This window comes from Quercus suber, unplaced genomic scaffold, assembly GCF_002906115.3.
Source record: "Quercus suber isolate HL8 unplaced genomic scaffold, Cork oak 2.0 scaffold_27, whole genome shotgun sequence".
Lineage (NCBI taxonomy): Eukaryota > Viridiplantae > Streptophyta > Magnoliopsida > Fagales > Fagaceae > Quercus > Quercus suber.
Window position 1 is genome coordinate 397,888 of NW_027069492.1, and position 26,604 is coordinate 424,491.

Consider the following 26,604-nt stretch of genomic DNA (forward strand, 5'->3'; position numbering starts at 1 on the left):
GTTTCAAAGCAGGGACGTAGTCCTAAATAGTTTCAAAACATGGACATATTGCTAAATTAAAAAAAAAAAAAAAGGGCAAAAAGCTTGAATTCCGCAAAATACTAGAATCCCCATAAAGGCCAAAATGGGCATTTGCACCTTTTATCCAAAAGATGTAGCAAAATGCCCTTATTTTGAAACTCAATTTTCTAAAAATTGAGTTTTAATATAAACTCAATTTGATGAAAATCGAATTATTTGGAAAAATTCACATGGAACTCAAGTTCCATAATTTTTTTTTTTTAAGTTTAATTGTCTATAACTCAATTTTCTAAAAATCGAGTTTCAATGTAAAACTCAATTTTTAGAAAAATCAAGTTTCAAAACATGGGTATTTTGCTAAATAGTTTCAGAACATGGGTATTTTACTACCTCTTTTGGGCAAAATGGGCAAAAGCTCATTTTTTCCCTTTATCTTGTTATTACTCCACAGTTATCCAAATTATGTATTGGTTATCTCCAAAAAAAAAAAAAAAAAAAAAAAAGTACATTTGCTTCTTGTGATTGGTTCATAATAGAAGTGGCGTCAGTGGTAGATGTAAGGATTAGAATATCATTCCGGCTAGAATGGTCATAATTTTCTGTTCCAATAATGCTTAGACCGGTGCAAAGAACCCTCTATTCCATATCGCTGGTGCTAATTTGGTTCTTTTATTCCCATTTTGGATTAGTTTGGGTCAGCTTGAATGTGATGTTCGCATTTGACAGTTCACTTAAGTGTGGTCTAATAGTTTGAACAAAAAAAAAGTGTGGTCTAATAGTCAAACCAGTTTTTTATACATCCCTATAAGGCGAATGCTATGGATTTGAACAACAATCCTATCTATCCAAATTTTTAATAATAATAATAATAATAGAGAAAAAAAAATATTAAGTTGGGCCAAGCCCATATATGTTTTCATCTAGGCCCAAGTCTATGGTCACAAGTACACTGAAAACAAATTCACATACTCACCAGCTTGGAGAATAGAAAGGAAGCGGTTGTAGCAACGCCACGACACGAGGTCCAAGACATTGAAATCCAAAGACCAAAAATGATACATTTGGATTTTCGTATCATATTCATATGCTTTGCATTTGTGACAAGAAACAAGGATGTCTGGGACTGGGGATCATTACAAGGTGTTGGGATTGAACAAGAACGCAACAAAAGACGAAATCAAAGAAGCGTTTAGAAAATTGGCCATTAAATATCACCCTGACAAGCACTCACAATCCCCTAAACCTGTTCGAGAAAATGCCACACTCAGATTCAAACTCGCCTCCGAAGCCTATGAGGTTCTCAGCGATGACCGTAAGCGTGCAGATTATAACATTCGCTCTCGTTCCACAGGTAACCGTTACGGTTATAACAGTTATTCTTACAATAATAACTATAATAACAGTTATAGTTGGAATGGAAAAGCTTACCAAGCAAGATATACAAATAGACCACCTGGGTCTGGCTCTTCTGACTTCGTTTCCAGGTTTGAGTTTTCGCTGAGGTTACTCACCACTCGTGCGTTTCTTCTCAATCTTGGCTTTGCTGGGTATTCTTCCTTTCCTATCAATTTGTGCAAATTTTGATCCTTTCTATTTCAGTATTAACCGGAATTCGATTTAAATTTTGTTTGTGTAATTGGGTTTTTATTTTTATTTTTATTCCTTCTAATGATATAACGTATGTATGTGGTTCTTTTCGACCCATGAGCGATTTTAGTCTCTGAAGTTTAAAATGATCGTGTTTAGTCTCTAACAAACTTAAAGTGAATAAAGTTACTGATGTTAGTTTCTAAAAAACTTAAAACTGATCGATTTTAGTCTCTACCAAACTTAAAGTGATTGATTTTAGTCTCTCGAGAGTGATGACATGTCAATTTTTAGTTTGGTTATGTCGTTTAAGGGACTAAAAGTGATCACTACAATTTCACAAGACATAACCTCAACTCCATCCTGTTGTTATTGATGAAGAAAGTGGCGCTTGAGCTAGAGCTCGTTGGCAATTGTGTGCCCAATTATTTTTTTCATGAAATTGCATTTTCGTTTTCGATGCAACTAGTTAGCAAAGTCGAAGTAATTGTTTGGATTCAAATTGTTTTGGATAGAATTTTATTTTGATATTTTTTTAAGATTGTCTCTTATGAGTATATAACTAGATTGTAACTGAACTAATTAATATATATACACATAACAAAACCCCATTCATTGGTAGAAGAAAATATACATACAATTTGGTTTTCTCAAATGGGAACTTGAAAGGGGGAGATTTTGCAGTCTGAAAACAGGCCAAGGCCTTCAATGGAAGTTGAAATTATGTGTCTTCATGCTCATGACAGTGATTTTTTTGCTTGTGAATTATCCTAGTTCTAGGGCTGTTTCTTACTTGTAGTGCCAAAGCTTCAGCTATCACAATAGGACTACCTTAAAGACTCCAAAACCTTGTCAAAATTATTATTATTTTTTAAATGAATGAAAAAAGTAAACCTTTCAGTATCCAATTGTAATAAGCACTACCACCTCCATATGATTGCAAATAGCTTTTTTAATAAGGTATGTTGCTAGTTGCTAGGTTTATTCCTTTAGTTTTATTATTCTCAAACAAGTGGAGCTCTAACTAGCCATTCTATAAAGATGTGTGTATGATGTCTGTGTTTGCCTGAGAGTCTTTCTTTTAAACATATAGTTCTGCTTAAGACATTATGTTCATTGTTTTGTTTGCGTCCTCCTTTAAGAGACAATAACTTCTGTACTGTTTTTCATGTACACTCCTGGTGTTCCTGGTTTTTTGTTTAATACAATTCCATTATTTATCAAAAAGTAAAAAGAGACAATAACTTCATCAATAAAACTATTTGGAAATTTCTCTAACTGAAACATGTTCGAAATCTATTGATCCGTTGTTGTGAAAGCTCAGTTTTCCATCATTGTTTAAGCTCACATAGGCTTCCTTTTGAATGTTGAGGTATTGGCGGTTGGCTAGGGCTTTTCTAGTCTAATTTGATTCTAGTTGTTTTACTTCTATTGTTGATGCTTTAGATATGTCTAGTAAGTTGAGCTTATTTGCTATTACACTAGTTTCATGACTATCAAATAGCGTACGGATATTAAGCAACCTTTTGGTTTGAAATTATTTCCTAATACAGTAGTTTCATGCAGTGCTTTGGTAGGTGGGATGTTTTTAATTGATTCAAGCATGGATTCCATATGGAAGACGCAAAATTCTGGGGTATGTAACTGATATTTTCTTCCTTGCTTTTCCAACTCCATAGATTTTCTCTTTTTCATTCCTATTAATAAATATGGCTCTAGATATATGTCATATAACACATTGGTTTGTATAGAAAATTGAATCCCAACTTGCCCCACTTTGTAAATTCCTTGACTACTATGCTATGGTGCATTTAGTATTAACCAGTAATAGGATATACATGTTAAATTACCGATTGTCCCAAAAGTTTAAACTATTGGGATATAGTAAATTTAATTATTTAACCAGTACTTCTAACACTCCCCCTCATGTGTGGAACAGAACTACCTTATAATAGGTAAGGCCCAACACGTGAGAATTTAAATAGGAGGTAGAGTGGAAGAGACAAGGATTGAACTCAAGATCTCATGCTCTGGTATCATGTTAAACTATCAATTGTTTCAAAAGCTTAAACTATTGGGATATAGTAAATTTAATCATTTAACCAGTACTTCTAACAATACATATGCAATTTTATGTTACAATGTATTAATGCAATTCTTACAGACTCTTTTCTTTTCTTTTTTTAGAAGAATGAGAGATATATCATTGAAAACACCGCAGAAAATCTGCTCTTACAACCCCAAAGTTACACCCATGCTTCTCAAACTAAACAAAACAAGCTTCATCCTGGATCAAGTAGAGATAACACCTCTGCATTACAACCCAGAACTAAAATACCAGAAAAACAACAAACAATGCAGGAAGCATCAGAATACATAACTCAGGCCTTCTTAGTTAGTGTTGATACTGAAATTCCTCAGCACGAGCACAAGGTTCTGTTTACCACACAGTTTTTTAAAATTTCCTTTTGCACCAACCCTTTTTCTTATATCCCAATTGATTGCTACATCTGATCCTCATTCTTCACCAACCTCCCATGATTTCTGGCATTCCATTGATTCCACTCTGCACCCCAAGCTAGTTTGCATGAGGAAGCCATTCTTTTTCTTTTTCTTTTAATTCACCTTCTTTCATTTATATAAATTTACTCTACCAGTGAAAATTTTTTAACTTCCCCAATAAAATATTTAGCAGCACATGCGTGCTGCATTTGTTGATCAATTCTCTGTATATATATATATATATATAGATTCATTAAACATAAAAATAGAAAGTACAGGAAATACACAAAAGAAACACGAAAAGGCAATTGAGATCTAAATACAGAGGCCTGGAATTTTCAAAAAGGACATTAAGCCTCATCCCACTGAAAATAGATCTCAATAGAGACTTCAATCTCATCACAGAAAACTCAGTTCCCTCACAGGTTCAAGCACTCATCTCTCTTGAAATACTCCATGTAAAACATGATAGTAAGGCATTATAAATTGAGTCTTCCTGCACCTTAATAACTCTGCCACTGAGTTAGGTGTTGTCAAGGAAGCTGCATTACATCAAGATAGAAAGGAGAGAGAATAAGAGAAAGAGCCATGAGAATGCTAAGGAAAGTCTCTATGAGAAATGTCCCCCTCATGGGCATGCCAGTGATCATGATTTTGGACCTAAGATTGATGAATCTTTGTGAAGGAAGACTCTTAGTAAACTTGTCGGCTAGTTGGTTGAGACTAGAAACGAATTTAACAGCTAGATCTCTGCAAACAACTTGTTCTGGTCTGAAATCATAATCTACTTCGATGTGTTTGGTTCTTGTGTGAAACAATAGGTTGGAGGCAAGAGCTAACATGGAGACGTTGAGTAGGAATGTGATGAAGGAACACCCTGAGATCTTTGAGTACAATAGAGAATATTACATAATTTGAAGTGGTAAAGGTTAGTTCTTAGCTTTCCATTTCCAACATGTGTAGTTGGATGGGTCTGACCATTGCCAACTGATACCAGTTCAGAACCTGTGCAGGAATGCTGCAATGACAGATTAGAAAGATTAGAGGTCAAGTGGTCTGTCACTCCTATATCTGTCAACCAGCTCTCAGTTTGTTAAGTTAGAAAGGTAGGGCCATTGCAGCCAAATTTCAGGCAGATGTCTCCCTTAAAATGAGAAACCCATGTGATGATAACAGTCAAGGGCACTGTGTCCTCACTTTCCACATACCTGGCATGTAGGCTCAAGTTTGAATTTTGTGCTTGCTGATATTGTGGATGAGGAATCATTCCCTGTGAATTGTTGTTGCTGTGTCTAGGATAGTTGTAGTTTGAAGAGTGAGAATTGTAGTTGTAATTTGGAGGATGAGAGTTTCAGTCATTTCTTCCTCTGCCTCAACCAAAGTTTGTTCCTGTTTTACATTAAAAGAATTTCCAGGTTTATGTCCTGTTGAGCCCAGCATTGCCATTGAATTTGGATCATTGTCATCCTCTGCAGAGTATTTAATTGATTGCTCTTCAGAGTGCAGTAATTCCAGATCTTCAAGGGCATCACTCCTGGTTCTAATAGCAGAACAGAATGGATTGTACTCTTTTAGAAGCCCTTTGAGTATGATATGGAGCAATTCTTCATCATCCACTTCAATCATGACGGCAGCAAGTTTTTCTCTGATTTCTTTGATCCTCTGCAGATATTCAGTTATTGTTTTGTTGCCCTTTTTGGTGTTGTGAAGTTCCATCTCAAGAACATCCATGATGCAGAAGTAAATCTCTTTTCCAAGATCTGTCAAACTCCTCAAGCGCTTGTTTTTCCTAAAACTAGAGATAGAGCCCAAGGAGATAGATATTTATGTTCATAAGTGTGAGCAATGCTTGGTCCCTGGTAATCCAGTATTGGTATTCTGGATTTTTTATAGGTTTTGATCTGTTATCTTCTCACAAGAATTGAGTTGGACATGCTAGAGTGCCAACAAATCCAAGTAGTGAATATGCTCTGAGTATAAAAGTGATTTGATTCTCCCACAGTATGTAATTGAGCAATCTAACTTGATAGACATGAGATTTGACATGCTGGAGAGGAGTCAAAGAGGTACTTGAGGAGCTAGATTGGCGGTCTGGTTAGAGTTGGAAGTTTTATTAGAGGATGAAGAATTGGCAACCATGGTTGAACTCATAGATGGCTCTGATACCATGTCTAGAAAGCTGCATTACATGAAGATAGAAAGAAAAGAGAGGAAGAGAAGGAGCCAAATGAAAAGAAAATGCAAAGGCAAACACTTTGTTCAATTAACTGAAGGTTTACAAGAGGGATCTGTTATTAGTAACTTATGCATAAAAAAACTTTTGTATAACTACTCAAACCATCTATTCTAACTGAATGCTAACTGCATTAACCAATATTAACAGCGTGCTGCAGTGTGTTGTTATGCACTATCACGTGCAGAAGCTGACTGACAAAACTTGTGTTAATTAACTGGTGTAACCCAAGGTGTCCTAAACAAAGAAAACCAATGGACATAACTCCCTAGGAAAATCACAATGAAAAAGAAGACATAGCCTAACCGTTAGGCCCTAACGTTTCAACATTTGCCTTCGACAAGCAAATATTCTCTTTTGAGATTGTCTGTCACTAAGATTTTATCATGAGCAGCAGTCCAAACAAAATAAGAACACCTTTTATGATAACTTTTATCCTCCAAATACAAAACCAAGGTCGAAGGAAAAATGGATGCCTAAACCTCCTCTCAAATCCCAATAATTACATCAAACGTCTGAGATTTTGACAAAGACCACCCCATCATATATGTATCTTGCACACTAACTCTCACAGCATATAGCAAGTTAATTAGCATCTTTTAATGCCCTTGAAAACCTTGGAGTTCCAGTGGAAGAACCATCGATTCACTGCATGTAATCTGTAACAGTTGTCTTCCTATCTACTGCAATGCAGAAAAAATCCAGGAAGTGGGATCTATTAAAGGTACATCCCCACACCACAAATCATGCCAAAAATGATTTCCTATAACAAGATTGAATCTGATGTGTTTGAAGAGAGTCCATGGACACTCCTAACCACTGAAGAACACATTTGAACCCATTCCTCTCCTGCTCTCCATATTTCATTCCCACCACCACTGCCACCCTCTTCCTGAAGATTTCCCTCCTTTGCATATCTACAAAGCAATATCCCTAAAACAGCTTTTCTGATAACCCCCCCAAGTCTCCTTAAACCCACACCTCCAGGTTGAATTGAAGAACACACACTGGCCAAATCAACCAGATGGTACTTCCCTTCTTCTCCTGAAACATATAAAGATCATAATTACCTTACAGTTTTTTATCCAGATGATAGTAGGTTAGGGAAAGAGTAAATATTGGATTGCAAAGAAATCTACAATTATAGAGGAAGTTCGATATCTCACTAGTATATCAATGGGTTCCACCATTTATAATCTATTTTCAGTTGGGCGTCTTTGTAGCTTTTTTCTGGTTGAGTAGTTTTATGTGTGGATTTCTTTGGGTCATCTTGTTTTTAATTTAAAAGATATATATATATAGAGAGAGAGAGAGAGAGAGAGAGAGAGAGAGCTGCAGTTTGGAACGCTATAATACTTGTCTTTAGTTGAGATTGGAATTTACAGGATTTTTTGTAGTTTAACTTCTGCTCTAGATTTTTTGCTGACAAAGTTAATTTTGCACTCAGAAATCATTTGAAGAAGCCTTGGAGTCGATTGAGAAAACCAAAGGCAGTCAGAAATCACCCAGAGAAGCCTTTGGGTCCATTGAGAGAGTGAGAGCTTATAAAGCCATGAAGTCCACTGAGAAAGCCAAAGCCATTTCAGAAAATAACCAAAGAATAAATTGATTCCTTTGAGAAAGCCAAAGTTACTGTAGATAAGAAGTCTTCTTCTGAAAGATGGGGATATCAGAGGACTGTCATTGATGTTCCTCGTTTGCCTTTTGACTGGAAATTTTCCTCTCCTTTAGTCGAAGTACACATAATCATAAAAAAGCCAAGGTTTCAATAGTGTTGGAGAATGAAGTCCAATGTTTCCCAGATGCTTCTTTTGTTTTGTTTATGTATTCTTGATTTTTATTTCTCCTTTCTTCCTTGTCCCTTTTTTTTTTTCTCTTAGTTAGATTGCTACTTCGTAATTCAGACGTAAATTATTGTTTTATGTAAGAGTGCAAATTCAAATTTAACTAATATTCAACATATAGTAAATATTTATAGATCACATCATTGTTTTTTATAATTTGCTCGTGTGTCTCACTTTCTAATCTTTCAAGTTCTAGATGAGAATATACAAAAAATGTATGTTTGTGGTACTCAAAATTGTTGTTTTTTTTAACTTACTGACCGATCACTCTTTCTGCTGAGAAATTTCAGTGGTTGATGTGCACCCAAAGTGGAAATGAAATTTCCCGGTTATTGTCACTGGGATTGTCTCTCTGCACTGCACTGCAGTGAAAATTCAGACGAACGGACAATATAATAGTTTTAACTTTTAATAGAGAGAGTCCAGGTTTAAGTTATACTTTTTTCCAAACAGTCAATTCTTATTAAATTTAGCGGTGAATAAATTATTGTTTACCATGTCATAAGTAAAAGCAGCTGGTGAACTATTTACTCTATCATAATTCATAAATAAAAACAGAAGCAGATGGTAAAAGTGAAATTACTTATATATGTAACTTGTTCACATATTATGGGTCCGTTTGGATAGCACTTATTGTTGCTGAAAGTTGCTAAAAACTGATTGTTGTTAAAAACACTGTAGCAAAATAATTTTTAAATGTGTGAATAGTGTTGTGGGACCCACTTTTAATATTAAATATTGCATGAACAGTATATGAACAGTGCGTAAATAGTGCGTAAACAGTAAATTTTGTCTCCCAAAATCAAAAAAGCCGGCCAAAAAAAAAAAAAAAAAAAAGAGGAGAAAACGTGAAGCATGTCTCCCAAAATCAAAAAAGCCGGCCAAAAAAAAAAAAAAAAAAAAGAGGAGAAAACGTGAAGCTCAAAACGCACCGCAACAAAAGGTCCGTTTGGATTGAACTTATTGTTGCTGAAACTGAAAACTGAAAACTAAAAACTGAAAATACTGTAGCAAAATAATTTTGCCAAACAGTGTATGAACAGTGTTTTTGTCTCTGAACAGTAAAATCATGTGATTTTACTGTTCACTTTCCGGGAAAAAAAAAAAAAAAGCAGCAAAACGCAAAACGTGGACTCAGCAAACGCTGAGTCCAAACGCCCTCAAAACGTGCAATCCAAACCAAAGCTATATAAAAAAGATACTAATACATATATCAAATACGTAAGATAATTATTGGTCCTAACGAAGATGCCATCTGGGAAAGAGCAACATTGCAACTCCACATAGCAAGACAAATGCATGTTGAATTTGTGTTTAGTTAATTTTTAAGATAAATTATAAATTGCACTAACTTTGACCAATTTTGAATTCAATCCTCCAAGTTTCGATTGTTTTAATTTTAATCATTTTAATAATCTGGTCTTATATAGTTATTTCAACTATTCACACCGTGAAGTCCATCTAAAGGAGGTTAAAATTAATGACAAAATTAAATAAAAGCAGACAAAGTAACTAAATTAAAAATAAATTAAAGTTAATCGATCGAAATGAGAATAAAATTAAAAATAAATTAAAGTTAAAAAGTGTAATTTGTAATTTAATGTTATATTTATTATTGTATTTTTTTTTCTTTTTTAAAAGAAAACTAGATGAAGTAGAGGTAAAAAAAATTAACATAAATTTAAAATGGAAAACAGCATTTACTTTGCTAAACTTAATTAAAAATAAATAAATAAAAACCAAAAAGTGGCAGCCTAGCTAGAAGGTTGGTAGGCAAAGGTGAGTTGGTGGTTGGTAAGCTTGGACCTTTCTAAAGTCTCAAGTCTCTACTCTCAACTGCTTTCATTTTCTCCTTCTTCTTCTTCTTCTCCTTCTTCATTATCTGCCTTCATTAGAATTTCCCATCCAATAAGAAAAGAAAAAAGAAGAGGGATGGAGCTATATTCAAGAATGATGGAAGAGATAACGTTTCACACGGGTCTATCCCCAACAGCCTTCTTCACCATCTCAGCTCTGATGGTTGTCGTTTACAGAACTGTGTGTGGCATGTTCGTTGCTCCTGAGGATTTCAATAAGCCTCCCACAATCACTGCCTCTGCCTCTGCCACAAACATCAACATCAGCAACAACGGTTTCACCAACTTGAACTTTAACGATTCCACCAATGAAAAACCTGTTCATTTGGGAGATGTCACTGAACAACAACTCAGAGCTTATGATGGGTCTGACCCCAATAACCCCATCTTAATGGCCATCAAAGGTCAGATCTATGATGTCTCTACCTCCAAGTATGTACCCTTTCTCTAATCTCTCTCAATTTTTTTTTTTTTGAAGTTAATTGAATCCCAACTCAGGAAATAAACCCAATTAGTTGTATTAGGCTCACATTAAATATGTGGTTTTTTTTTTTTTTTTTTTAATTATACATTGATAGCTGGGGTGGGGGATTTGAACTGGGAATGGAAACACTCTCTTCGTTTAAAGTGAAATGGAGAAGATCCTATTCCAAAATAGTTTTGAGATGACTTTATATGTTGTTTGTAATTGGTTCATAACAAAACCAAATCTTATGTTAACCTCCACATTCCACAATAGATTAATTCTTAGGATAATTGCACCTTACCCACCTATGATATATAGCCCGTGTACAACTTGACTATGTGTGGTTTAAAAAGTCGGATTTTACCCACTTAGGATTAACTCCATTAGTTAAATAGGAACCATGATGGAATTAACATCAAGTGGGTAAAGTGCACGTATAGGCAGTGTGCAAAAGGGCTATATCATAGTTGGGTATATCCCTTAAATTTTTTGTCCAATCATTTTGAGCATGGATTTTGTTGTATGATTACTAGGACTAGTATGTGTGTTTGTTGCTTAGGAACTTCAACAAAAATTATATTCATGTTATCTGTTTCAGTATCATTCATTTAAGCTCTTGACATACAACTTTAGAAACTGGATACTAGTTATATTTAGAAGCTCAGTTGAGGTTTATGTGCAGGATGTTTTATGGTCCTGGTGGGCCATATGCTATGTTTGCTGGAAGAGAAGCCAGCAGAGCCCTAGCCCTTCTTTCTTTTAAGCCTCAAGACATTAATGGAAACCTTGAAGGCCTGGATGCTTCCGAGCTTGAAATTTTACAAGACTGGGAAGATAAATTTGAGGAAAAATATGTCAAAGTTGGTCAGCTTGTCCCTGAACCAATGAGGACTGAGCACACACAAAGTGGAGATAAATTAAAAGAGAGTTAGAACCAGCAAAGAAAAATAGAAGCTCAATAGAAGCTATATTTGTTGGTCTGAACAGCTGGCTTCCATTTCCCTGATCTTTTTCATGCTTTGGGGCATATCACTGTAAGTGTTTTTTCTTGTAGTGACTTACTGATGGGTAGCTGCAACTTAATGAGACTAAGAGGTAATTTGTTAAATATGTGAGACCTCTGAATTCTATTTATAGGAACATGGTTTGTAAATATGTTTAAGATATGTTATAGTCAGCAAGTCATGCACAATATGCTCCTTCCCTGTTGAGGAATGTTCTTTTGGACATTAGTAATGCCTGCAAGACTACTATGAAGTGTCATAATAGGAGAACAGGCTTAATGAACTCTGACCTACAAGATTTCCGGGAATCGAAATAGTGCATGGAGTCTCTGCAAGGGATGCTTAATGGGATTGGGTTGTAATTGGGAACCTTATTAATCCCTTAGCTTAGCATTGGTTTGTAAATATCCCTTGTTAATCGAACAGGATCATCTATGATTCCACATAATGCTCTTGAATTTAACTACTATCAGTCTCCTTTTTGCTGTCATCTTCCGTAATAAACATTGATTGAGTTCTAAAGTAGATAAAGTGCATAGAAATTGCTTATTCTATGGGCACCGTAAAAGTTATAATGTTTGAAAGCATACAGTTGCATTATTCTTCTCTGCTGTAGAATTTGGGCAATACTGGCAGGGGAGGGTACTAATTTAGTTATCCTTTCATTACTGTCACGGAAGGATTATTATTCAAATAAACATGCAAAAACAAAGAGTCCTTGAAGCAGGTACTTGCCTGTTAGTTCAAGTTAAATATGTGAAGTTTCTTGTCATTAAATAAGAGATCTCAATTCCAATCCCGCCAATCACCAAAAACCAATTAATGTTTTGGCCTAATGGTAAAATGTAATCATCGTGAAGCTAAAATAAATTAATTTATTAAAAAAAAAAGAAAAAAACTCTTTTAATTAGTAAAGTTTTTTACCAAAAAAACTAATTAGTTTCTCGGTTTAATGATTAAGAGTAATCATCATAGAATGGATAATTTAATTCAAATAAATAAATAAAACTCTTTAGTAAACCATTGAAGAATAACAGGGGGAAAACAAAAAAGAAAAGAAAAACAAGAGAAGGATAATGTGGCAGCATGGATGCCCTAGGGGATGTAAAAGATACTGGCAACCGATGTGTAAGACAATATTTCCCACAAAAAAAAAAAAAAAAAAGAAGGTAAAACTCAAGTACAATGCTCATATAAGGGTAGTTTCTAAGTTTAGAATTTACCAGAAAAAATAACCAGCACGGCTTACGCCAATGAAGAAATACATAATTCAAAATCATATATACACAAACACAACAGGTAAATACAATCAGAATTACCAACGAAAACTTCCAGTAACTTCAAAAATAACCTGCCTGAAGAAAATAAGTATATCCAAAAATATTTCCGCCAACAACCTGCCAGTAGGGAATGAGTAGTTTCATCTAACTTTTCTTATGCTTTATGAAGTATAGACATCTCACTCAGTGATTTAACTACCAATATACAAAATTGGTAGAGTCATAAAAGAAGTCACAATACAAAATCCCAGAGTCATTAAAGAAAATTTTTATCAAACCAACTTTTGCAACATTCTAAAAATTCTTAATGTCTATAAACCTAATCTTCAATTTTACATAACATTTAAACAAATCTTACTTTATGGGTATTTAAAAAAGGGAAATGTTAACAAGCACTGTGCGGTACTTGTTAAGGTTTCCTTAATGTAGGTCCTATGTAATAAATAAATAATAATAAAAAAAAAATAAACCAGACAAATATGCAAAAAAAAGACAAAAAGTTGTCAGAAAAAAGTCAAAAAATTTGTTAACGGGCACCACCATGATCATGATGCATCCTTTTGAAAGAAAATAAACTAGCTTAGGTTAAAAGAAATACATTAGTGTATATCCACAGCAAGCAAACTTTGTTCTTTTCAATTGCATTCAGAAAGACTAGTAATCATTGAGGTGTCCATCACTGGCAAATGGCAAGTAATCATTGTCACACGTTGTAATATATTTGTGAAGTTCAAAATCTCTGCCATAAGTTGTTAAATGAGTGGCATTCAAACTGGCTTTATTTTGATGTCCTGTTTTTTTCGTACAAATTATACAATAAGTAAAACAAGGGAAACAATGACTTTCTAAAGAAAAACACGGATTCCAGGTCACCATCTCCCCACATAGGTGAGTAATGATATATTAGGAAGGAAGACAGTCCAACTAACATTCAAGAAGCACATTAATTTGTGGTACTAATGTATGGTGTCCCACATAGACCAGATGTTTCACAAACACTAGAAATGAAAGAACATTTGAAAATGATTTTCCAGAATTATCTTCCTTGTCTGCATATAGGAGTTCAAATGGAACAAAAACTGATATCTACAAATTTTACATGCACCAAAACCATTTAAATGAAAATCACATAAAAAGAAACCATTGCATATTTGCTCTTCAAAGAGACAGGGCATTCTACATCCTCATTTTCTTTCTTAAGCAAGCAGTTTATTTCATGATACAAATATGGCACAACTCATTGGCTCCCTCCCCCACCCTCCCCCCCCCCCATTTTTTTTTTTTTTTTTAATTTCTTGGCCCAAGGGCTGGGGTTTTGGCAAACCACATTTATCCGCTATTCAGGTTCCACAGGCTGACACAATATAGGCGTTAAATAGACCACTTCACTATAGCCATTTTAAAATGTCTTTGAATTTTTATTCTCTTTCTCTTTTCTTTTCTTTCTCTTTTCTTTTTTTCTTCCTTGATAAAATTATTTTCATGATATAACTAAATATGCTTTATGTGTCTTGACATTGCAAAATGGAATGATAAAAATTTCTGAATAAGTGAGGTCCAACGTCAAATTGTTTAAAATATGAAAATAATACATTAAACGCAACCATACATTTTACAAAAATTCGCACACAAACATCCATATATGAGTTTCAAAATTATATGTTGATTGCAAGGTCAGGCAGGCTTCGAGAAAGCCCAATGGACTAGCACTGCCACCGGCTCAAGCAATTAACTTGTCACTCAATGACGTATCACACTAACAATCATACTATGAAACTAAAAAGAAGTATAAATTTTCTCCCTAAGGATGAAAGGTCAAGAATGAGGATTCCTTTTCAATCCTTCGTAGATATGGATTTTGAATAATTTTTTCCCCTCTACAAGCAACCCGTGGGCTGGACAAAACCAGTAGATGTCCCAGCAGCATTGACACATGAAGCTTGGGCCATTTGATTATTGTAAGTGAGCTTTACATTCTCCAATATTATTCCCGAGCATGGGTACTCCGGACTACAATCAAATTTCAAAGCAACCTCTGTAGCTGATGTTCCATGGATGTCTTGGTATGTCACATCACTAATTTGATCACCAGAAACCTGTTAAAAAAAAAAAAAAACTATATGTCAATTTATCATGGTATGCAACCTCCAACTAAAAAAAGAAAAAATAAAAGAAAAATACTGAACAGATTATGAAGTCAAAACATTATAATGGATCCAACTATATAGTGGGTATGAGTAGCTTTAAAAGTTATCGTCATGAACACATGGGGGCAAAAATTTTAAGAATCCATATTGTGTGATTTATTTGAACATGTTAAGGCCTTTTTAGAAGTAACCAAATCATGGTTAAAAAAACATTTGCATGTAAAATATGCTTCAAAATTATCTTACCTGACCAAGGCAACCTTCGTTGCTGGGGCAATAATTTTGGTCAATTATAATTGGATTTTGGACATCTTGCATAGTGACATGTTGAAAAAGAATGTTCCTAGCAAACCCATTGCTAGGCCTTCCCCATGATTTAATCCTCACCCCATTATGAGTACCGGTAAATGTAACTGTTGTGACTATTACGTTTTGTACACCAGCCTCTTGTTGGCCTTTGCCTAAACTCCCAATGCTGCACCAATTAATAGAACCAATGAGTCCAATGTAGCATCACAATATAATATATATGGTTGTTCCAATCATGTAATATTTGAATGAAGATAAAAAATAAAAAGTTATTTACCTAATTCCATGCCCAGGTCCACATGCAACATTCTCAATCCACAAGTTATATTGATATAAAAAGGAACACCCTAGTACACAGGGAGTGAACAAAGGATAAGAAATCAGATACAAAAATTGCAAGAGTCTAGGAAATCAATAAAAGAAGGGAATGACTGATTTTGCAAAGCAAACAACCAATCCCTAAAAGTTCTAAAAAAGAGTAGCTTGAGGTCTGGAAAAGAGCTCTCAATATTTTCAAAACATCTACTATTTCTCTCCCTCCAAAGACACCACAATAAGCAATGAGGAATGATGGACCAAATATAACCATTTCGATGACGACCAAAGCTGCCTTGCCAACACCGTAACAGTCCCAAAACAGTGTGCGGCATAACCCAAGTAACTCCAAATAGACGCAAAACCATAGACCATAGATCCCTAGCAAAAGGACAATGAAGGAATAGATGGTCAACCGATTCACCATTTCTCTTATACATGTAGCACCAATCCAAAATCCACACCTTCCTTTTTCGTAAATTATCAATCGTCAAGCATTTCCCTAAAGCAACAGTCCATACAAAGAAAGCTACTCTACAGGGAATCTTCTGCTTCCAAATACTTTTCCATGGAAAACCATAGAAAGTATTGCCAACTAAAATTCTATAATAATCACTAACTATGAAACCCTTATCTTTGCTAGGCATCCAACACATTTTATACTAACATAAAGTACATTTACGCTTCCATGTAAACATTCCATTGCTACTGCTTAAGTAAGGTGCATACCAAATTACATACGGAAAAATCAAGATAACATATTTTGATATTTATTCCTAAGAAAGAAACAGTAGCTTGCCATTATGCAAAATCCACAGCAGCAGAATCCCAACCTGATTATTTGGTTTTGAATGTCTTTGGATGGACCATCAAATTTGTGTAATTTCATAGATTCATTCTACTCTTAATCTTGCAAGGGAACTTATGGATATCTAGCTGGTATACTCTATTTGTCCCCTTTCTACTCTTTGTAAATTTCATATTAATACAATTGATCTTACGTGACCCAAAAACCTAAAAATAAAAAATAAAGTTCTTTCGCTGGTATCAATAACATGCGGTTCAGAAAAGAAAACTATATTTTTAAAAATATTCATTATGCAAATTTCCGCAAAATTGTTTCAAAAATGGTTGTATTGAAGTGTATACAGAAGATAGAGGGCATCCCAGTACATTAAGAGAAGTTGTGAACATTACCTTGTATCCAACATCATCACCAACATTCCCTCCTCTTTCATAACAGATTCTCTCAGCAACTAAATACAAAAATTACCCAGAGTTTCAAAATCATGTTTTACCTTAAGCTGAGAAATTAAAAATTTATATATCAACTAAGGGAACTAAGCACATTGTAGACCATAGCAAAGAGTGCACACCTGATGTCGCTGAGATACGTCGAGGTTGAGTACACACAATTTCACAGGCCTCACCCTTACCCCACATATTATCTAGAAGATATTGAGGGACCTGAATCATGTTTGATGAGAAATTGAGAATATTAGTAAAAGTAACACCAAGAAAATTGAAAATTTAAATATGTTTGTATTTTAATATATAAAGTAATATATATATATATAAGGGGGGGGGGGGTGTGGGGGAGAGAAGAGATAACCGTAATACATGAAAGGTATACAAAAGAAACACCTAGAAACAAAATCAAGCACCTAAAATTTAAGAAATCAATAAACTCCAACAAACTTGAAAAATAATGAAAATTTATCTCTTCTTTATGCAATATAATATATGCCTGCTATACATTAACCTCTGTTGTCCACTACTCAACTAAAGATCTATTAAAAAACTTAGGCTATAGGTCACTGATGGTAGGCTAAGATCATGATACATGGTAAGACAATTTTATTAACAAAAAACTAATTCATAAAAGAAGAACGAAGCAGCCAAAAAACATAGGAACAGAAAAAAAATATATACAAAAACAAAAACAAAGGGAATTATGTACAAAAAGATAGAGTCTAAAAATGGCAGAATGGAATCATCCCTAGAATTGAATCCCCAAGCACAAGAAAAACAAACAAAAGCCCTACAAACAATGCTAACAGCTGGTCTCCTTTTAGGCTTGGATTTTGAAACTTAAAAAAAAAAAAACAAAAACAAAAACAAAAACAATGTGAGATAATTACATCATAATTTACATACATAAAACTATATGAATCAAATCCTGGTAACATGTCCTCTTGTTTGGAATATCAAATTGATTAAAGAGGATGTGTTTTTGCCGTTAGCTTCACCCAACAGCACTTTATCTTATTCTTATGTTACTCTCTCTCACTAACTCTCGTTGTCTGTCAATGGCAAAACCGATTTTTCTTCAAAATAACATCCATCACCCCTAAATCTCTTTTATTGTTCTCCACTCTCACCCTTTTCATCCTCCTCATACCCATTTTTCCCAAACCTCCAACCCGAACCCGAAACCAACTCAATCCCTATCTGCGGCCATCACTGAGCTCACCAACTACGGCTTCCCAATCGGACTCTTACCCTTCTCAGTCCATGGCTACTCCATAAACAAGACCTCCGAACAAAAAATAAATTGTACAAAAATCAGCAAAACCCAACATACCCATTTCGCAAAAACAATAAAGAATAAAACTGGTTGATATACCCGTCCTTTGGATCAGAGCTGGAGACCTGAGTTGACCCAAAACTGAAATACCAAACCATAAAAAACAATAAATAAATAAATAATTGGTAGATCTAAACCCTAATTAAAGAAGCCAAACAAAAAGAAAAACAATTCGAGAACGAGAGAGACAAACGTACCAGAGAGCGAGAGAGGGCAAAATCGCAGTGGATTCCAGAGATCACGTCCTCTTTGGGTGCTTTGCGATCGAAAAGTTGAGAGGGGTTTGAGTCGGCGATCGGAAAGTTGAGACAAACGTATCTCTTTATTATTAAAAACAATGGCTGAGTATTGCCCATAAGCAGTTAATCATACTCTTACAAATAGTAGCTACACAAGTAGTCCACCAATAGATCTAGAATATGAAGATGCATCTGATTTCAAAAAAAAAAAAAAAAATCTATCTGGAAAATTTGAACAATTATTCTAAACGCATAAATGCCAAATAGTTAAAGTGATCCGTGCTTCGATGCATATATTATTTACCATTATATATAGATTCAATACAACTTTGTCATTTCCCTTTTTACAAAAAAAATATATATATATATATATATTACAGCAAGCAAGCATACTTTAACAACATCCGGAGACCGCAGCAAATATGTTACATAATTTTCTCAATTCAATAATTTCTACCTCAACAATTTGATTCTAGCTACTAGGAGTAGAAATTTCAGATTTCCTCAGTGTAATTAATTTGTGTTGCCATATCTCTTCCCAAAATGCTGATTCCATTACATAATTCAAGCATTGTAGGCCTTTGACCAGCAGAGGGGTTAAGACAAGTACATGCAATTCTAAGGAACTGAAAGATTTTGCCTTCAAACCCTCGGCCTAAAACTTAAAAGTGCAATACAAAATCCATTAAAAATAAAAGAAAAAACAACACCAACCACCAAAGAAATAAAACAATATTTCCACAAATTGTGCCTACTCCAATGCAAAATCCATTAAAAATAAAGTGAAATGGAACATCCCAAAATTAGCAAAAAATATTTGAGTTCTCAAAACATGCTATCAGTTTTTGCAGACATCCTCCGCAAGAAGTTTTGGGGAACTGAAGGAAAATCGACACGAAGTCTTGGATGCATTAGCACATGAGTACCTGTAAGAACAATCATATAGTGGAACGGAATCTTATATGTCACCAAGCAAACAATCAAAGAGAAACACACAAAGATAGCTGTAGCTCTAGGATCTCGCCAACTCAACAAAGACTGCAGCCTCTCCCCTTGTGTTGCCAAGTCACCCAACACCGTTTGCATCCTTGCAGCAATGATCCTCAATCGATCATATCTCCATTTAAGAACTTCACATGTCTTCCTAGATGGTATTGGATCAAACTCTTCATCAAGTTCATCTTCATTTGTTGTATAAGCATGAGACAAGTTGGCATCCACGTGAGGAGGAAGTCTTGGTCTCTTTCTATAGCGCCAAAGCCCAGTTAAGAAAAGGAAGAGAAACATTGCAGGTAATATTACTTGTGGAAAGAAAACCACCAGTAGGAATAATATGTAAATGAAGATAGTAGTGGCAGGATTTGTCCAATTGCGTATCTTCTTAAACCAGTTGATCATAGCAAGAAAACCAGTCAAGAGTGTTGTGACTCTATCATAATTCGCTTTGCTTTTCCGTATGCTCCATGTTTGTGACCCAACATCTAGTATGTAGCCAATGACCTCCTTCCTTAATGGTGGCTGAGAATTGCTTAAGTTCAAGGAGATCAAGTAAACAGCTTGTTGCCTTAAAGTATCAAGCTGATACACTGACAGTGGGCTTAAGTAGTGCATCTTGGGGAGTAGTGGTTGCGAATAAGTATTAATCGTATTAATCAAAGATGAACAAGAAAATCTCACAGCTAATTGAACTTCTCCCATCTTTTTTAACCCAGAAGGTTGTAGGATAACAAGCGGATAAGAAAGTATATAAACACGATTCATCTCAAGCGTGGATAGGCGAATCCTTACCTTCCCAATCCTTTGATGCCATGGCCCTCGAACTGTATCCACTCCATGTATATGACCATTATCAAACACTCCAATTGAAATGACAGTACATGGATCATAAACATCCCATGTATATTGTTCGTTCCATTGTGGAGCAAGACTATTAACAATTGTCCTTGTTTGCACCCACCGTGAACCATATTTAGCCACACAATATGCATCTGTGCGTTTCTCCATAGGTTTCATTTCTGGCAGCCCAGTAGCTTTCAAGATTCCCAAATGCAAAACACCAATGACAGGTCTCCACAATGGTTTTGCAGTGGGCCTAAGATCACTGCTATATTGGGTACACTCATCAAGAACATGGTACCCACCATCCAAAGATATCCTCATATTAAGCTTACTAGCAAACTTGACTTGCTTTTGTTCAGTCTTTAATTCTGCTGGCATATCAAGATTATACCACTTGCTAGATGCAGGTGCATTATTCATCCTCTTTTGCACATTTGACAAAGCCATTACATACCTCCCTAAACTCACACTTTCCTCCTTCTTTGGATGCAACTTATTCTCTACACTCAAAACCAAAGAATCATCAAAAGGTTCTGCTGCAACAAACATAATGTCTTCATTCCATGTGGGATTCACATTCTTCTTTGGCGATACTTTACTCCTCACAACCACAGTCCCTAGTGTAGCCTTCACAAAGATTTCTGGGTCTTTCATATTCTTATCTCTAATTACCAAGTCTTGAGCTTGAATCACATTAACTCTAAGATACCAAAGCCTAGGTGAATAATATTGCTGGGAACGTGTTAAAGCAACGCCATCACTGTTGATAATTGTTGAATCAGATTGCCAGGACCCGGAAAAGGCTTCATCCACCTGCGTTCCCATCCAAAAAGACATCATCACCTCTGCTGTAACCTTCTTCTTGTTCTTATCCTCCAATCTATACCATTGTGGTGCCAAACAACTATCAGGTGGAACACGTAAAGGAGCATCACTAACCAAGAATGAAACTTTACCAATGATTTCATTTGTTATGTTAGCCCTATCCTTGACTATAACCTCCACTTCAGCTGTTTGAATGTGTTCTTTCTTAAAAGCAAAAACTTGATACCATTCAGGGTTTGACTTCTTTTGAAGGAATCTAGTTGTGGCCTTATAGTTTCCAAGCTTCACTTCAACATAAGGGTCACAAGTATTAGGCCCAGCAAGTCCTATCAAATTTCTAGCTTGTAAAATATTTACAAACAAGTAGTTCATGTGCTCGACAAGATCATAGGCAGTTGCAGGACCTATAGTAAACTTTGTGGCACTAATGTTTGCCGAGGTCTCCTTAATGGAGAAATCTTCTTTTGGCTTTGTCATTGCTTAATCTGCAAAAATAGCTAGGTGTTCATAAGTAGTTCTAAACATAAATATAAAGTGTATAGTCCTTAGAAAATTTTGAATTGGATTTAAGGGATTAGAAAATTTTGAATTGGATTTAAGGGAAAATAAAGGTATACAAGCTAGCACTTCAGAATACAAGGATATTAAAGTACATATATTAAAGTTGTTATGTAAATCAAAGGGACAATAACGTAGTAGGATGGCGAGTAATAGTATATATGGGCGGTTAAAGAGCTTGGAACAAACTACAAAAATTAGCAAGCTCAACTATGCCAGAAACAATTAATACAAAAATCAATCCAATAATATATAATAAAAAAGAAAAAGAAAAAAAAGAATGCCATATTGAAATCTGAGTAGAAGTAAAACGACATAGAATCTTGTTCTTGTGGGGGAAAAAAAGAATACCATATTGAAATCGAATTGATTAAATTGCTTGTAACCTTTAGGGAAGAATAGGAAGAAGAAGAAGAAAGTTGCAATGACATAATGTACATGGTGAAAATAAAAGTTTGAAACTCTACCACTAATTATACCTAATTGGGGAACAATAAACTTCATGCACAAAAGCCTTAAACTTCTTGTTACGTTACTCATGAGGTTAGAATGATACATATGCATGCAGTAGCTAAATTATATAGTGCCTGAAGTATAATGCATCCATGGACAAAATAAAGCCAATCCACGAAGTTGCACCAATCCTAGTATTGATTATTGCAAGTCGCATTGTCCTAAACCATTAATTGAAGGAGAAGAAGCAACCAACCTCACCACCAATTTTTGCTATATATAGATGCCCTGTGAGTAGAATGGGAATTACTTTATTTTTAAATAAATAAATAACATCATTATAAGACTCCTCTCCTCCCCCAAAAGAGAATCAAACATGCATGCCCCCCCATCCCTCAAGACATGGATGGTTTGCATTGTCAATATGGTAAATTTTGATTAGAGATATTAAGATCACTTTTAATCTATCACTAACGCCACTTATTTTAACATTAATCTCAACATATTACTCAACAATTGAGATGACCCCAAAGAGAGTGAAGATCAAAATTACTACAACTACACAACCAGAGTAACCATTAAAAAGATTCACTACTTTGGTGAACAATAACTTCATGCACAAAAGCTTAAAGCTTCTTGTGACGTTACTTATGTGATTAGAAGGATTGATAAGCTTCCAATGGGTAGCGAAGAGCCTCAAGTTCTCTCATGAAGAAGAATCTAGATTTTCCTCTTCCTTACTTATTGTAAGAAAAAAAAAGGGTAAATTAAAATCATGTTTTAATGTACCATGCATTCATGAACCATGTAAAAGTAGGCATAAACATAGATGATCAATGATATATTCTGAAAAATAAAAAGAAAAAAAGAAAAAAGACCTAGGAAGACAGAATCCAATAAAATTGAAGTAATAAAAGCATGAGAATTCTAGTACTTGATGATGATGGAAGTAGAGCTAATATAATGCAAGTTACATAAATTCTAAACAGTTGCAAGACAGATTGTGCCATATAAAGAAAGATACCTGAAGGAGAAGGGAGCACCTATCGAGGCTCTTTCAAACGAACGTTGTGTTGCTTTGAAACCTTTCCTTTTATATATAGGTTAGGGTTGAAGGTTGCGGCTAGGTAAAAGCTCACAACAGCACCGCCCTATAACATGAGCTATATATTCCACCGCCAATGTGGATCCCTACAATAATAATGAAACAAAAAAGAATAATAATAATTATGAATATAACATAACCCAAAAGAATTCTGCACCAGAATATATTAAGTGATGACTTGTATTATAACCGCACGATGCACAACTTATTAATTTAAGAAAATATAAATTTAATTATCATATATAAATAATTTTAAATTGGCACTAACCTTTTTCTTAAATTTGAGGTATTGAGAATATCTAAATTCATATATTTAAATTATAATAAATAAATCATTCTAAATTATTTTTTTAATAATTGTGCCAACTTTTTTTTTTCCTTAAATTTGCTATTTTTTGAGTATTTAAATTCACATACAACTTTGAAGGGTTTGTAATAAACAACTTGCTTATTATGTTGCAAAACACACCCAACAACACCGCTTAATTATATATGATTAAGTGTGGACTAACATAGATTGTTTGGGTAGGTTTGAATCTCATGAAATGCAACATGGTAAAATAAATAAATAGTACATTAGGACAGTTTAAGCTTGGATTCAAATTGGTTTAATAGATCAATGATTTCAATTGAAAGGTAAAAAATTCACTTTTGATTTCAACAAAAGGATCAAAAATCATGTTTTTTAAAAATAAAAATAAAAATACCATTTTAACACAATAATTGCATTGGATCCAAATACGTTTAAACTGCATGACTGAATATGAGGTGCAAAGAAGAACCGTGTTCATTTTTATTTTTATTTTTATATTTTGGGGGGGAGGGGAAACTAAAACTAAAAGAGAAAGTCATAGGGGCACATGAAAATCTCAAAATATTTTCACAACACCTTAGTTTTGCATTGTGGTGGGTCCTAATATTTTATTTTATTTTCATTTTATTAATTGTGAAACGGGAAAGCTACCAATTTTTTAATTAAAAATAAATAAAAATTAAGATAAACCTCCAAATGATGTGACATTAGCTATTGGAATTCAACATTGATTCTCTAGCAGCACATTCTTAGTAAGTGGAAGTTTCACTGGGTGAGCAAGTTCCAAGTCCTAAATGAATTCATTTATTGAGTGGATATGAGTATGGGGTCTTGGCTTTTTTAGGTGGTAGATCTTTGGCTACTTCAACATCAATCTAGGGGAGCTTTGATTAGAGTGGTGGGTCAAACTCCTCTAATGAACCCAAACTTAGCCAAATCCATTTATTAGTTTGGAGCATCTTGTAGTCGGCTCTGCGTTCAAATTTTCACCTCTTTAGTGGTATAGTATCAATGAAGTCATATACGTCTAGCAGTAAAATAACAATGAAGCAACCCACATTCAACACTAAAGCAATCACAAATTAGGAAGTAGAAGAACAATAACTTATTATGAATCTAGCAATAATAATGGTTTATGAGTCTAGAGACATTAGTAAAATGATGTGACATTAGAATTGTAACAGTCATCAAATAATAACAAAATATACATTTTTCTAGATTTAAAAAAAATGCACAAATAGCTCAGTCATTTGCTAGTGTGACAGTGTTGCACCACTCCCAAATGACACGTACACCACAGAATCATTTGGTTGCTTGTTTAGCCAATCAAACAGCAAGCCATTCTTGGACGAGTTACCTAATTGTGTTACTATCAAACAGCAAGATATTATCTAATCAATGTGTCAGCTGCATCATACCTTGCATGTCCATATGTTCATGCAATTGAAGACAAAAATAATGTTGTTGAGCAATACAATATTCAAATCTGAAAAACTAAACAACATTATGCTCAAGGGCATTTATAAAATTTTAACAATGTTAAGCTACACTACACAATTTTCAGTTTGTGTTGAAAAAAGTTTTAAACACTTGGATCACATGGGCTACAAAAAAATCTACCCACACCAATTTTGCTAAGGTAGCATAGCATCCTCAACTTGAGTGGTAATATGGTAAATATCAGGTTTAACATTCACAGAAGAAGAATAGCATTTAAAGTTAGCATATGATCATGATACCAGTCACCCCAATTAGCCCCATTGATTTCCAGATCAGCTATTAAGTAAAGTCAAGCACCTAATAATGTAAATGATGCATAATTAATGCTGAACATGCAATTGTTTTTACTTGTTTTAGATGATAATGATACTTAAATACTGACATCTAAATGCTTCAGCACACTTCAAGTTACATTCAAAGGAAAACAATATTGGAGGGGGGAAAAAGGAGCAGTAATAAAGTTCAAAACCAAAAAACATACCGATATGCGTGATGAAAGAGAAGAACTTAATAAATGTAACTTGCCTCTTCCCGTTACACTCTGTAAAACAAACAAATAAATTCAGAACAGGGATAAAAACATAGTTGCTGAACAAAAAAGGGAATGGAATAATATGAGAAATTCTTGGGACACGACTTAATATCTATTCACACAAAATAAAAAAATTCAAATTGATTATCACCATTTTAATATCTATTCAAATTGATTATCTAAGTGTGTGCACAAACTCAATTACAGATACAAAGAGAAACACAGCTAAAACTACAATTCAATCAACTCTAGAATACAAAACAGAAATCAATGAAGCTGGGGTAAAAAATTTCAGAAAGGTTGGTTACACGGGTTTGCAAATATACAAAGAGAAACACAGCTAAAACTACAACTCAATCAACTCTAGAATACAAAATAGGCTGGGGTAAAAAATAAACCTAGAATACCATACCTTTAACCCTGATGATTCGAATGGAGGAAAACAATGAAGAGAAAGGCAAGAGCAATAAACCTAGAAGTTGAACACCCGTGAAAAAAAATAATAATAAGAATCAACTATTTATAAGATAATAGTTATAGAGTCCTTATAGAGTTCGGATTCAAAAAAAATAAATAAATAAATTATAGAGTTGTAATTAAATTTGTTTATTAGATACCTTTGGGCTGGGTTGGGTGTATTTCCGACCGACGTAGTTGATGGGCCATGGTCTGTTCGATGTTTGTGGGTATGGTGGGCATGGGCTTGATGAGACCCACGGCAAATGGGGGGCCGTTTCTGGGTTGTAGAGGTTGGATGTGGCAAATCGGTGGTCTGAGGAAGGAGATCGAGGCTTCGGTTTGTGGGTATGGTGGGTCTGTAGATGAGATGAGATGCGATGCTTGATTTGCTGTTGGTTGCAAGTTTATGGGTCTGATCGATGAGGAGCTGGTAGAGGACTGAGGAAGAACATTGGGATGGCAGACCATCGTGCTGGTAATGGTAGAGGACTGAGGAAGAAGAAGATGGGAGAGAGGGAAAGGCCTTTTTTGTTGATTTTATTTTTTTGAGGGTCGGGTTTATGACTTTTTTTTTTTTGGGTGGAAAAACATGTCTTTTTTTTACTACAAGGGAAAAACATGTCTTTAATA

At 34.6% G+C, this 26,604-nt stretch overlaps 4 protein-coding genes across 12 annotated transcripts; 2 read left to right on the plus strand and 2 right to left on the minus strand.

Annotated features, from left to right (window-relative positions):
- Nucleotides 1-998: 998 nt before the first annotated feature.
- Nucleotides 999-8,325, plus strand: LOC112035607 (chaperone protein dnaJ 72). Of its 2 annotated transcripts, XR_010627128.1 has the most exons (4): nt 999-1,568; nt 3,175-3,244; nt 3,548-3,641; nt 7,791-7,880. XR_010627128.1 is itself a non-coding variant. In XM_024068444.2 (3 exons), exons 1-3 carry the CDS (start codon nt 1,135-1,137, stop codon nt 7,950-7,952), a joined length of 666 nt encoding a protein of 221 aa, XP_023924212.2. In that variant the 5' UTR covers nt 999-1,134; the 3' UTR covers nt 7,953-8,325. The 2 variants fall into 2 exon arrangements, 1 of the variants encoding a protein (XP_023924212.2); XM_024068444.2 differs by lacking the exon at nt 3,548-3,641 and having other exon boundaries at nt 7,791-8,325.
- Nucleotides 8,326-9,976: 1,651 nt separating this feature from the next.
- Nucleotides 9,977-12,003, plus strand: LOC112035596 (membrane steroid-binding protein 2). Its single transcript, XM_024068433.2, has 2 exons — nt 9,977-10,475; nt 11,192-12,003. Exons 1-2 carry the CDS (start codon nt 10,120-10,122, stop codon nt 11,439-11,441), a joined length of 606 nt encoding a protein of 201 aa, XP_023924201.1. The 5' UTR covers nt 9,977-10,119; the 3' UTR covers nt 11,442-12,003.
- Nucleotides 12,004-14,361: 2,358 nt separating this feature from the next.
- Nucleotides 14,362-26,581, minus strand: LOC112035605 (FT-interacting protein 3). 8 transcript variants are annotated; one of them, XM_065768760.1, is made up of 11 exons: nt 26,133-26,581; nt 25,928-25,987; nt 25,465-25,524; nt 23,109-23,256; nt 18,349-21,539; nt 17,722-18,232; nt 16,941-17,031; nt 16,762-16,820; nt 15,527-15,596; nt 15,187-15,415; nt 14,362-14,889 (listed from the first exon to the last, which is right to left on the minus strand). In XM_065768760.1, exon 5 carries the CDS (start codon nt 21,529-21,531, stop codon nt 19,216-19,218), a length of 2,316 nt encoding a protein of 771 aa, XP_065624832.1. In that variant the 5' UTR covers nt 21,532-21,539; nt 23,109-23,256; nt 25,465-25,524; nt 25,928-25,987; nt 26,133-26,581; the 3' UTR covers nt 14,362-14,889; nt 15,187-15,415; nt 15,527-15,596; nt 16,762-16,820; nt 16,941-17,031; nt 17,722-18,232; nt 18,349-19,215. The 8 variants fall into 8 exon arrangements, with proteins under 8 accessions (XP_065624832.1, XP_065624810.1, XP_065624820.1 ...); XM_065768738.1 differs by having other exon boundaries at nt 18,191-18,232; nt 23,090-23,256; XM_065768748.1 differs by having other exon boundaries at nt 18,149-18,232; nt 23,090-23,256.
- On the minus strand, nt 14,671-15,991 carry LOC111995160 (polygalacturonase). The gene is made up of 4 exons (XM_065769050.1): nt 15,703-15,991; nt 15,527-15,596; nt 15,187-15,415; nt 14,671-14,889 (listed from the first exon to the last, which is right to left on the minus strand). Exons 1-4 carry the CDS (start codon nt 15,989-15,991, stop codon nt 14,671-14,673), a joined length of 807 nt encoding a protein of 268 aa, XP_065625122.1.
- Nucleotides 26,582-26,604: the final 23 nt, after the last annotated feature.